Source organism: Nanorana parkeri, unplaced genomic scaffold, assembly GCF_000935625.1.
Source record: "Nanorana parkeri isolate BGI_ZX_2015 unplaced genomic scaffold, ASM93562v1 scaffold1085, whole genome shotgun sequence".
Taxonomy (NCBI): domain Eukaryota; kingdom Metazoa; phylum Chordata; class Amphibia; order Anura; family Dicroglossidae; genus Nanorana; species Nanorana parkeri.
In genome coordinates, this window is record NW_017307353.1 from 93,307 (window position 1) to 107,242 (window position 13,936).

Sequence of the window (13,936 nt, forward strand, 5' to 3'; positions counted from 1 at the left end):
GGCGGCCATACTGGCCACCTGCGTGTTCTCTGCGTGCCCGCCGCCATCTTGGAGGCGGAGCACATGAAGTCACATGACGGTGACGTTACGCGCTGAACGAGCGGTGGCCATATCGGCCCGCCGGGGCGTTCTGCCATGTGCGTTGCCATCTTGGAGTATATCTTGGATGGCAACCACTCGTTTTGCAGTTTCAGTGTGCGGTTTTGACCCTCTGAATCCGAAACAGCATGCAAATTTGTTTCCTTTGACGAAACAAATTAAAATGTTTCTAGTTTTCATTTGTTTAGTCCGAAATAATTTTTTGCCTTGCACATGTTTACTAGGAACCATTTCCACTAACCACTTTCTCAGAATCACCATTTTTTACTCCTACTGCTGTAGGGGCATTTGTTGCTCCCAGTAACCACTGATGCTGTTACATTTTTGTACTGCTACTGACCACAGACCGGTGTTCACTAGGAGTGGTCTTTTTTTTTTGTTAACTAAAGCATTGAATATCAATGTACTTTTATAGGGTTGTATTATCTATCACTTCCTTCAATTTTGCTAGAACATCTTCTAGTCTGAAAACTGACTGTGGTCAGAAGGCTACGCAACAGGATAATGAAAATAATGATTGCAGATCTCAACATAATTATGGTGCAGCAAACAAAACTAAAGAGAAGTAATCCACGCAAGATAAAAAGTCTCATTCAAATTGTATCTGGAAGATTTCCACAGGGTAGTAAGTCAAACGAAATGCGAATGGATAAGGATAAGTGTTTCCTTTTATCCTTTCTGGAAAAAAAAATAAGGCAAATAATACGGCATGTCATCCATTACCTGACAGTAATCCTCAAACTCCAAACGTTGGGTTAGAGTATTCTGTTTTTAATCCTGCATATGACTCTTGAGAGTAATCCTGATTCCAGCTGAAGATGTACCAATATGTAAAGCCAGATGCCACCCCACCTTGTGAATGAGTAATGCCTTGTTGTTATTAATATAACACAACACCTCGGTTCCCAGACTCCCAAGTGCCATTCGGGTCTAGGAGCTGACTCCCAGACCCGAATGGCATTTGGGAGTCTGGGAGCCGAGGTGTTGTGTTATATTAATAACAACAAGTCGGGTCCCAGACCCAGATGGCATTAAGGGAGATTAAGGGTCAGGTAGGAATTTTAGGGGGGACCCCACTTTTTTGTTGGCGTTAGGGTCACCCTTAAAATTCCTACCAGACCTAAAGGGTCTGGGATCAATTGGGGGGGAACCCCACGCTTTGTTTCTGCAGACTGTTTGAAAAACATTTAATTTTTTTTCCCAATGTCACTTTGCTGCAACGGAAATTAGTTCGTAAATACTACTGCATCCAAAATTAACAACAATTTAGGATTCGTCCGAACACTGAACCGAATTTACTTTCGGACCAGTATCCCAACAAACACAATAATGAAAAATCCAAAACCAAAACACATTTTTTGCTGGCTTACATGTCTACTTTTGATAACTGATCATAAAATATTTTTTTTTAGGTACAACATGGCATCGGCCAGGAAAAGGGCACATCACATTTTAGATGATGGCAAATACATGTGGAATTGAGAAGATGACACCTGGAATAAGTCTACTAGGAGAAAAGTCAAAGGTCCATTTTATTGTTTTCTGGTCAAATTCCACTTACGGTAGTTTGCTTGATAAGAAGGGATAAGAAGAATGGCCAGTAGCTAAATACCTTCATACCTAATTACAGTAAACTCACAATTATCCGAAACCCATAGGGATTGGTAGATGCCAGATTACTGTAGTTTCTGGTTGCTTTAGAGTTACTAACCCAGGCTGCCTCGCAGTGTCTTGAAGGAGCGTGAAGCTGGTGTGCAGAGGCGGCTCTAGAGTTTGCGAGGCCTTAGGCGAAACCTAAACATGAGGCCCCACTCAGGCCTGTGGTGTCTCACCAGGCCTCTGTAGGGTTTAACCAGTCTGGTGAGACCCCACAGAGCCCTGGGGAGACCCCTAAAGAGCCCTGGTTAAACTATGGTTCTGTGGGGTCTCACCAGACTGGTTAAACCCTACAGAGGCCTGGTGAGACCCCACAGAACCATAGTTTAACCAGGGCTCTTTAGGGGTCTCCCCAGGGCTCTGTGGGGGCTCACCAGACTGGTTAAACCCTACAGAGGCCTGGTGAGACCCCACAGAACCATAGTTTAACCAGGGCTCTTTAGGGGTCTCCCCAGGGCTCTGTGGGGGCTCACCAGACTGGTTAAACCCTACAGAGGCCTGGTGAGACCCCACAGAGGCCTGGTTAAACCAGGGTTTTCTAGGGTCTCACCAGAACAAGGTCTCCGCAGGGTCTCACCAGGGCTATGTGGGGTCTCACCAGCCTGGTTAGACCCCTCAGACCCCTAGTGGGACCTCAAGAAGCACTGTTAAAACCAGGGCTCAGCAGGGTTTTACCAGGTCTCTGTAGGTTCTCACCAGCACCAGCACTCTGTAAAGCTCTTTGGGGTCTCACCAGGGCTCTGTGGGTGTCTAACCAGCCTTGTTAGACCCAACAGGGCCCTGGGGAGATCCCACAGAGCCCTGGTTAAGCTAGGGCTCTCACCTGCTTTCCACAGGGCTATCCACAGGGCTCTCCAGGCTGCCACTCCAGTACTGTGCTGGGCTGGCCGTGTCTTGCGGGTGGGAGCTGGCAGGACATGTCTCCGTCGGCTTCTGAAGTTAAACTCAGCCCTCCCAGGAGTGAGGTCTCTTCTCATTGGCTGGTGGGCGGAGCTTTGTCCAGAAGACCGAGCCGATGGCCCGTACGACGATTGAGGAAACAGGTGAGTTTTCAGCACTGTCACTGTCAAACTGAGAGTCTCAGTTTGACAGCGACAGGGCTGAGAGCTCACAATGCTACCTGGCTTCTAACAGGGCAAACTAGGCGGCCGCGAGGCCCTCGGGAGCGCGAGGCCTAAGGCGACCGCCTAATTTGCCTAATTAAAGAGCCCCCTCTGCTGGTGTGCTTTCGATAGAACACCAGCTCCCTGATTAGCCGAGGCCACGTTACCCTAGGACTCCGGTATCAGCGAGTTCCAAAAAAAAAAATATCAGTACTTGTACTCGATGCTGAAAAACCGGTATTGGTGCATCCCTAAACTTTTTACATTTAGGTGTGACCATTTTAAATGGAAAAAAAAGCCAAAACTACATTACAGAAAGCCCGTTTTAAAAGAGAGATGTATTAAATCTGCTAACAGACAAAAATATATGCCCCCAGCCACAAAACAAATAAACAGTTGTATGCTAGAAAAGATGAATAGTGTGATTACAGTAACATAAGCATGAACCTTTCTCCTGAGATATAACAGGCCTGCTGTACTTTCTTTGACGAGATCACCTAAAATCAAACCTAGTATAATGTCAAAGGTTTAAATTGATATTCTGTAGTAATTAAAGAGTTTGTCGGAAAATCTCCATAAATCCTGTGACCCAAAAACTCAGCATTTAGTGAGCTATTGCCCACTTTATGCTAAGAGCGCAGAGCCGTGCTGCACCCGGGAAAGATCCAGACAATATTGTCAGGACCCACCCCGCTGCTTCATTGACATTTTATGTGGGGGGTGGTGACTCCAAAATGACTGAGTCATTTTGGTGTCACCCCTCCATTAGTGGCATTGGCCGCACCCCCCTTGTGACGCCACTGCCCCTGTGTGTCTGTCCCTCCTGTCCGCACTGGAGGAACTGAGAGGGGAATCCCTGCGGGGGGCGGTGACTGACAGTCATTGTTCTCTGCGGGGAGAAGATTGTGAGCTTAGTGATCAGCGGTATGTGGTCACTCATTTCTAGATCTTTAAAGCCGATGTGTGACAGCTGCAGTCTCACACGTTGGCTCTAACTATGAGGATGAGTGTATTTCACTCTCCCCATCATTCTCCTATAAAGGATGGACCCCATACATGCGATTGATGGTTGATTTGATGGATTTGGTTCTAACTCTAATCTATGAGAGCATCCATCTTGGAGCATGTATAGCAAAGGATGAATTGGGTGCAGGTTCACCAGTAGGTAGCCCATTTCTCCTTAAAATGGCACAGGCATACCAGAAGCCCCCAGACGGCAGCTGAAGCCCCCAGAATGGGCTACCTCCTGGTGAACCTGCACCCAATTCATCCTTTACTATATATATGCTCCAGGATGGAGGCTCTCATAGATTAGAGTTAGGACCACACTACTCATAGGGGCCTTGAAGACTAGGGTGACCATTCGTCCCCGATTTCCCCAGATTGAGGAGACCGTCCCCCGGACAAATTATGTCATTTTTTTTGCAGGCTAGCTGGTTAGCGTGCTGGGAAATGTTTGCTTTTGTACTGTGTAAAGCCCTTCCATGTGCACCTTATGAATTGATGAGTACGTTTGCCATTTGTATAACATAAAACATGGTTACATAGCAAAGTTGCAATGCTTTAGTGGCCCCAATGCAAAAAAATAAATGAATGCACATTTTTTTTCTTTTATGAAGAAGTGTACATTTATTTTGTATTTTTTAAGGGTGGACTAAAGGCCCCATTCACACCTAGGCGTATTGTAATATCCACGTCTGTCGCGCGACCGTCACACGTTTTTTTTACCGCGATTCGCGGTAAAAAAGTCGTGCGACCGTCGCGCGATTCCAAAGGCTACTTGGCTGTATCCCAATGGAAAACGCCCTACAAAACGGCCCAAAGTAGTCCCGGGACCTTTTCAGGCGTGGGCCGTTTTGTAGGGCGTTAGGGACGGGCAGAAATACGCCTAGGTGGGAACGAGGGCATTGACTACAATGCTATTTATTTTTTTGACCGTTTTGTAGCGCGTTCGTCGAGCGTAGGACGAGCTACAAAACGGTCAGGTGTGAACGGGGCCTTACTTTTAACTTTGAAACTTGCAGCTATGAAGAGGACACATGTCTTGCGCTCAGCACTTAGCTAGTCTCCTGGCGAGCAGCAGAGGGCGCTGTGAGTTATCAGCTACACCGGCTTTCCTTAGACGTGGATATAAAAGCTGCGCCTGCACTCCTCCACGGTCTCTCTTGTCCTCCCTGCGCAGCGAGGCGCCGGCCAGAGCGTGCTTTCCTGTGGGTGACCGGGGCGTAAAAAAAAAAAACTCCAATCTAAAGACGAAGAGGGTAACTGCACGACACTCGTAGCTCTTTACACAGAACATAAAGCAAGAAATAACCCCCCGGTCCCTTCACGAAACATCAGCCGCTCACCTGCTCCTCTATTCAAACCACACTCGCCGCTCTCACACATCGTCCAGGCTGCGCCGTCTGCTGTACCTGCCCAGGCCGCACACTGTCCCCCACTGCAAGAGCGCTTCGGAGGGGGGGGGATCCGATCACTGTGACAAGAGGGTCCACCGCTTACATTACAGCCCGCCGTCACTTGCTCCGATCCTCCCTACCTGTTGCTTTTGAACTGGCGCAGCTCGCATCCATCTAAAAGCCTTAACTATTCTGTTATCTCTCCTGTGGAGATCTGTTCCCATTGATAGCTGAAATTCGGGTTGGGAGATGCACACGGCTACCAGCAGCTATCCGATGGCGTCCCTCTATGTAGGGGACCTACACCCCGATGTCACGGAGGCCATGCTGTATGAGAAGTTCAGTCCAGCAGGACCTGTCTTATCAATACGAGTCTGCAGGGACATGATCACACGGAGATCGCTGGGATATGCCTATGTCAACTTCCAACAGCCTGCAGATGGTAAGTGCTCCTATGTCACATGGTGTATACACAACTGTATGGACAAGACCACCTAGGTGCCATTTTGTCTAGTCTTCTGATCCAGCAGAGAGGGGGAATAAAGGTGGCTATACACTGCGAATTCACCAAGAACTGGCTGAAATGCGCACTGTTGGCACCCTCCTGGCTGGCATCTCTTAATGAGCTGTTTGGAAAATCTTAAAACGAACAGCCGGCAGCCAATGAGCTGCCAGCTTTGTTCGTGTAGTCTGATGGTGGACTGCGGCCACCGTCAGAATACAATGCAAATGGGAGCATCCTGAATCAATGCTCATAAGCATTGATAGAGGAATGTGTTATATTGTCTTCATTCAGCCCGCAGGTTGAACAAGGAAAATAACAGCAGCTTCACGCTGAACAAAAGTTATGCGCTAGCTGCAATTTTTCATTGGCGACCTGGCTCCTGGGATTTGTCTAGCCTTGGTATCAGTTGTTTTTGTTATGCCCGTGTGTTGATCAATGGTGATTAGTGCAGCTAGTGTGAACAATGCCTAAAAAAAAAAAAGCTGTAAAGGACACCATGGCATGGGACGGATACCTAATCCTTTTAACTACTCAAGTCTGTAGAATAAGCGAGACAAAATACTCCTAAGCAGGTTGTTGGGAAATTCATGCTTTTGTTCTGAATCCTATCTTATACCTTAAGTTTCTATAAATGACTTGTCATATTCAGAATTACAAAGTAAACTGCAAGCAGTCACAAGTGCCTCAGTATTAATATAGTTATGTCAGCATGGTACGTTTTGGATCATGATCTGCTATAGCTGTCCAGTGTCACTGCGTTGCCTTTAGTATACCACATCCAAGGGTGATATCACCCTTGGATGTGGTATTAAACCCATTTATGAATCCCCAAAACATGCATAACCACAAATAATATCCATATATATTGGATCTGCACTGACATTTTGTAAGTATGACTAGACAAACATATTCAGAGAACGGCTTTATCACTTTTTTTTTTTGACAAATGTATTTCTATTTTTTTTGTGAAAGATTGCTTCTGCAGTTGTATTGCTTATATTTTGCAACAGAAATCTGAATTTATAGGCCCTTTAAACGGATTGCAGCCTTTTCTGTTCTTTTTGTAACCTAAATATGATGGATCAGAGGTAAACATACGCATGTCTGTTTACATATCTGCCTGTCCATACGCTAACATTGAGCTTCCATTTTAGATCCATCTAAAAACTCACAGGTGGATCTAAACAGAAGCTCGATGTTTGTCTATGGGTGGGCAGCTATGTAAACGGACATGCATACGTTTACTTCTGATCCATCACATTTGGGTCTGAAAAGGATTAAATCGTTTCCATTTTTTTTTAATTGGACCTAGATAGACTCAGAGATCGTATGCATATCTGTTTACATCTGCCTGCCCATATACCTAATATGGGTCCACTAAGTTCTCAGAGAAAAATAACTGACCGGACACGTATCTCACAAAAGTGACATCCCTCGTGTTCCACTGTGATTCAGCGGGGGGGGTCGGTTCATGGGTGTCCTGCGGACCGGAATGGACGCTGCCCTTGTGAAAGGAACTTTGACCATTTTCTACTAAGAATCTGTTAGCTTGCTGAGATAGACACTTCAGGTGAGAAAATAAACTTACCAACATCACACTGCACACACCAGTGTGATCCCCGTGCCAGTTTGTGTCTGGTCTGTACACCGCACTTTACAGCCCTGCAGTATGTATTGAGCATAATGCATGTTCATTGGTCAGCATGGTCATATGATCACGCTGACCAATGAAAAGTGTTTCTGAGATGGGAATCAAGTCCCGGAAGTAGGAAGCGCTTCTCATTGGTCATTGTGACTGTGCTGACCAATGAGCACCTCCCATCTATGAGCATGATTCTCATACTGGGGGCATCAGAGGTATGTGCTGCAGGGGCTGGAATAGGTGGCGGGCGGTGGTGCTAAGTTCAAACGTCACCCTCTACACTCGATCTGTGGCACTGTCTTCCCACAGGTTCACCTATCCAACAATGATGTCCAGTGTTGTTCAACCCACTTTCTGTGAGCCCAGGGCATCAAGCATCAGCCCCCACCCTGGACTCACAGAAAGAATCATCTGGTGACATGGCACCACTCTGCAGCATTTAGGATCCTGCCACCACTGAAGGGTGCAAAATAGTCTTGGGTGCATGATTATGGAATAGCAAGTTCAGTTCATGAAGCTGGATCTCTGGCCCTCCCCTTTTATGCTCTACTATTGGTCAAAATTGTCATCCATTACAGAAGTGGACCAATATATGAGCTGTAATTTCAAAATGAAAAAGTCCTCCCCAGTGTTCTGGTGGTTCAGATATGTGAAATTACATGCAGCCTTTTTCTATACATGCCGCAAGTTTAATAGTTTTAAATAAATTGCAAAAAAAGAGCACAGACGAATTGATTATAACTATAGGTATTCAGCTGCACTTACACATAGGCTTTGTATTGTTTAATCATAATATGGAATGCATTGAGATTTCAGAAAAGTGTTACAGGGCTTACTAAAAGGTTCGATTAAAGCCACAGCCGGGGGACATATTAAAATCTGTATTCAACATTCAGACTGGAGCTGAATGCTGCTATAGAACCCCTTTTTTTATTACAGGTATTTATATAGCGCAGACATTTTATGCAGCAATTTACAGCGAGTGCTTATTCACATCAGTCCCTGCCCTAAAGGAGCTTACAATCTAAGGTCACAATCTTGCATACATACAGTACCAATTTACCTACCAGCATGTGTTTGGAGTGTGGGAGGAAACCGAAGTACCCGGAGGAAACCCACATAAGCACAGGGAGAACATGCAAACTCCTTGCAGATAGTGCTCAGACTGGGATTTGAACCAGGGACCCCTAGTGCTACAAGGCAGAAGTGCTCTAACCACTACACCATTGTGCCGCCCGTTCACACCCGTTGCTGCAGACAAAGGTGGATTGCATGCACGTAGACCGGAACTTGCTTCAAAAAAACCTCATATAAACTTCACAGAGGGTGAATCGTATTTTATTTTTAAATGGCAGTTTACACAGTGCTATAGGAAACAAATGCTCTTAATTTATGATTTACATCTGCTTTAACAGTAAGAGGGGCAAGGATTACAGTGCCAGAGGCTATATTCTCTAAAACAAGTCTGTAGCCACAGCTCTAATATATATCTTTGCTTGCCAGTTCCCTTTACATTTTTTTTGCATGTACCGTATATACTCGAGTATAAGCTGAGTTTTTCAGCCCATTTCGTGCCCCCCTCGGCTTATACTCTATTCCCAGTTTTTTGTGGTAAAATTAGGTACCTCGGCTTATATTCGGGACGGCTTATACTCGAGTATATACAGTACATTAGCATTGTCACTGTTATTTATTTAGGTCTTGACCTCTAAAACCTTATAATTTTCAGCAACACTTTAATTTTTTCCTCTTTTTTGTTATATGCTTAATTCTTTAGTTTCCCAATACATTCCAATATTCTGGGGAACCGTGTAAACAAAAATGTGCATTGTAAGGTAATTCCCATACATTTTTAGCAGCGCGCCCACGTCATGTTGAAGTACCCCTGGTTTTAATTCCTAGAGTGTTACCTTTTGCTAGTTACTGATGATATGCTTTAGTCCCAGTGTGTTCTCTTCAGCTGTAACCAGGCCATAAATTTACCTAGCTAAAAATAAACTCATGAATGCCAGCTGCTCCCACAGAGTTTGACCTGTGTACATGTGAACTCTGCTTGGTGTCTGACCTGCAATGTGTGTATATGCAATATTAAGGAAGTGCTTTCAATGTGTAGTAATACAAATTAATAATAATAATTAAAAAGTCAGAAGACTATACCCAGTACTTCTGTGTATGGAGGAGCATCTGACAGTGCTAGGCCAATCGGCTTTGGCATAAGGCAATTCCATAGCCCCTGTATGAGCTGTGACTTGTAGTTTAGACAGGACTTTTTTTGGCTTCCTGTGGCAGAGTGAAAATAAGGTAAGTATATGCTGTTTGGGAGGCTAAGTTAAAGTGAACCTGTTGCTCTTACCTGCATAAATGAGCCCCTAGGCTCAAATGAATAAAGGCTGCAATTGCTTACACTAATGCTGCTGAATACTTCTGGAAATGTTTCATGGCCCCTTTCTCTAGTATAAAATGTACAGTATATTGCAGTCACTAGAATGTCAATTGCCAGGGTACTGTTTTTTTTTTTTTTTTGCTGGTTTTAAGTAGAAGTAGATATGGCCCTTAATCATAATGCAACTCCATTCATTTAGGCCACTTTTTTATTTGTGTTTGACATGCCTGACTTAGAGCCAAGCAGTGAAAGATGAGCCCAGGATGTAAATAGCACCGGCCCTATGTTCTGTTTCAAAATTCATGTCCAAGACTCATTGGCTTGTTCCTTTTTCTGAATGGGTGTCAAAATTCTGGTTAGCCTACATTAAGTGTATCACAAAATTGGTGAAAGATTTTACGCTAGACAGTTCATGAAAAATGTCTGAGCAGTGTTGCCTTTTGAAATAAACCTGGCATTAAAGTAAAATGTAAGTGGCCATTGAAGAAACAACAAGGGGAGTAAGGAGTTACGCTATAAATAGATTATAATATGTGATCTATATCTGTCTCCAGGGTTTCCGTAAACTAATTCAAAAAAGAAGGTTCCCCAAACAAAGAAATCCCTATATTGGAGCTGATCAGGTAAACAGGTGACACAAAATGGTAATGATGTATATAAAAAAAAAATATTTAATGACAATTAAAGAAAAATACACATAGGATCCAATATAACAAGACATCTAAAAACAAGTAAAAAGACATCCCCTTGAAATTCCACTTATAGTAATACAAGTGATAATCTAGAGACCACCTCAGTGGTAAATAGTCACTAATATATACACATTGATGTGTTTTAAAGACTGATACAATGTATCAGAGCGTACTCACAACCTGTGTGGTTTGCGATGAGGGACAGTCCTTGTAGGGTCCCCTGTTTAAACGTGGATGGAGTAAATTCTGTGAGGTGTATCTTAGTGTGGGATTGTGACTCCAGATAGTAGTTATCCTTGTTTGTCTGGAGGCTCCGATGAGCGTGTCACTCCCTGCTCAATTGAGCTCACACTGATCAGCGGGTGTCGATCACTTCTAATCCAGAAAATAATCCGGAGGTTGTTTCCAGCGTGTGCGGCCGCACAGCGAAGTGAATAAAGACACACTGGGCTGAAAGGTGGATGGTAGGATGGAGCAGCCTCAGCCCACAAGCTGTTCTCAATCTCGGTTCATTTTCCTACAGATTTCACTGCAGTTACGAGATAACAGCGGTTAAAGGGTTTTCGTTCCGTCCTGTCCTGTCAATCGACAATGAGAAAGTTGTTTCCTTCACTCGACCGTGGGTGAGATAAAGCGGGTATCCAAGGGGAGTCTGAAACACACGCTGACCCTTACGCTTTTCCCCCCAAACCACTGGGACTTCCTCAGAGGGGCGTGTAGACCCTACAAGGACTGTCCATCGCAAACCACACAGGTTGTGAGTACGCTCTGATACATTGTATCCATCTTTAAAACACATCAAAGTGTATATATTAGTGACTATTTACCACTGAGGTGGTCTCTAGATTATCACTCGTATTACTATAAGTGGAATTTCAAGGGGATGTCTTTTTACTTGTTTTTAGATGTCTTGTTATATTGGATCCTATGTGTATTTTTCTTTAATTGTCTATAGAATATAATTTTTTTATACATCATTACCATTTTGTGTCACCTGTTTACCTGATCAGCTCCAATATAGGGATTTCTTTGTTTGGGGAACCTTCTTTTTTTGAGTAAGTGGCCATTGCTCATTCTCCTTATGAAAATGTTGATGTTATGGCTTCTGTACTTAGTATGGAAATAAATACATTTTGACTTTCATTTATGCATTCTTGTTCCTAGTCAGTCATTTTAGTAGTAAGGCACAGAAGAGGCAGCCCCTGTGCTTGTTTAATATCCATTCTACTTTAAGTAGATTGTTTTCTGTATTTGTTTTTCCTAGCAAGTTTCATAATGCTGCTCACAGCCACTGTGCTTCTTCCAGCTGCTCTCTGTATCGTTGTGCTCCTCTGCAAAAGCTTGGCAGACTGTACCCGGCCTCCACTGGGAGAATGGTTTTGGTGCCAGCCTGTAATATCCTAAGAGCAATAGACCCTGTGTGGGACGTTTGTGCAGCGCATGGAGTTGCTGCAGAGTGCTATACAGGTCTTTTTCTGATCGCTGTCGCATGCTTAGGACCACAAGTTGGTAAGGTGAGCTGTGGCTTTGCCCACCGTGTTACCCAGTGTGGTTTCACTGGTCCCTAAAGGGTGAAACCTGTGGCATTGCTGTGTCTCCCAGCATTTGGTGCTATTTTCAGCTTTATATTTTTAATTTGGCATAATTGTTCTATTCTTGTGCGGCTTAGAGGCTGCTCTCTGTGCCTGCACAGTCTCCCTCCCAAGTGCTGCACTGTGCAATGCGCGCAACAATTTTTCTCTCCTGGTTTGCACTCTAGGCTGAACACAAGCTGGTGCTGTGACTCTGCACTGACCCAGCAAGGAGAACGCCTACACCTGGGGGTCCCCTTCTGCGTGCAACGCAGGGCACCCTCATTACACTGCTGGTTATGAGTACTGTGGGGAACACATGGTGTATTGTAGGTGTGGGCGTCTCTGGGGCCACACAGCCCAACGGTGGTGCTGAGGAGGGCTCTATTGCCTCCTTTTTGTCTCTACTTTGGTTTCTGAGGATTCACATAATGGGGTAACTAGATTACCACATCCTCAGAGCAGTCAGTCAAGCCTTATTACAACATTCATCTGATAATGCAAGCCCTGCAGAGCTTTGCATGGATCCTGAATCTCCTGAGGTTGATCCTCTGATCGCTTGGAGTACCTGGGCCTAGTCTTGGATAAGCCCCTGTCCAGGGTCTTCCTTCGCCTGGTAAAGATCCAGTGCTCGGTCCTTGCAGTACAGGGATTGCCTGATGTTTGCATCTACATGAGGGTTCTGGGCTTGATGGGTCCTCCTTCAAGGCCCAGTTTCACTCCAGGCTGTTGAAGCTCAACAGGATCAATTTAAAATGAATTGATTTTAAATAATTTAGCACAGCCACATTTTAACACAGGGAGTGCAGATGCAGCACTCTAAGCCAGTAAGGGTGCTATGGCTTTGTGCAGTGCTGTTAGTCACAGCATGACTATAATTACAAAAGTGGACAGTGCAGCGTACTGCATGGCTTAAAGAGTAACTTAGCCCTTATCTTAAGATTGAGATAACAGAATTCTCTATCTTCTGGCTGGTAAAACAGTTTACATGTGCTTGTATACTGTATATGCTTAGAGCTGAGCATTGAAGCAAAATTTACCACGATATGTCATAGCTCTCATGCAGCACAATAAACCATATTATATGTGCTTGCGTTCTAAAAACAATGTCTTTTTGTTTGCAGCTGAACGGGCTCTGGACACTATGAACTTTGATGTGATCAAAGGGAAGCCCATCCGGATTATGTGGTCACAGCGGGATCCATCACTTAGGAAATCTGGTGTGGGCAATGTTTTCATAAAAAACCTTGACAAATCAATTGATAACAAAGCACTTTATGACACTTTTTCTGCATTTGGCAACATTCTTTCATGTAAGGTTAGTTTCTTTGCTCGACCTTTTTGTTTACCTACTATTATTTGGGATGCTTTTTTTGAGATACCATGGACTCATTTAACACCCACTCTCCTACAGGTGGTGTGTGATGAGAATGGCTCCAAGGGTTACGCTTTTGTGCATTTTGAGACACAAGACGCTGCAGACAGAGCCATTGAGAAGATGAACGGCATGCTGCTGAACGACCGCAAAGTGTGAGAGGAGTTATGCTGGCAGAGGGATGGGAGAATGAGGACTTATTTTCTAGGGATTCTTTTAGTAGGCTTTTTCATTATATCTGTTTAGACCACACTGAGGAATGATTTACAGGGAAACAAAAACATCATGCATGTTTTGGCTGACTGCCCTTCTAGAGCATGCCTAAAAAATAAAAATCATATTTAAGTCAATAGAGAAATCTGACACACTACACAGACAAGGGGTTGCTTGGGCCTGAAGTATTTGGAAATGGACTTTATTATTAACGGATTGCTGAATCACATACGTTGGGTACATAATACTTAATCTCATATATCACTGTACAACTGTTTTTTTTTTTTTGTTGTAGACT

The 13,936-nt window shown here is 44.2% G+C and overlaps 1 protein-coding gene across 2 annotated transcripts in view; it reads left to right on the forward strand.

Annotated features, from left to right (window-relative positions):
* The first annotated feature begins 5,369 nt into the window (after positions 1 to 5,369).
* Positions 5,370 to 13,936, forward strand: part of PABPC4 (poly(A) binding protein cytoplasmic 4) — a 22,369-nt gene continuing 13,802 nt past the window's right edge. For both annotated transcript variants that reach the window (XM_018567716.1, XM_018567717.1), the window contains exons 1-3: positions 5,370 to 5,699; positions 13,175 to 13,368; positions 13,465 to 13,580. In XM_018567716.1, coding sequence (XP_018423218.1) covers positions 5,507 to 5,699; positions 13,175 to 13,368; positions 13,465 to 13,580 — 503 coding nt within the window. In that variant the 5' untranslated portion in view covers positions 5,370 to 5,506. The remainder of the gene's footprint in view (positions 5,700 to 13,174; positions 13,369 to 13,464; positions 13,581 to 13,936) is intronic.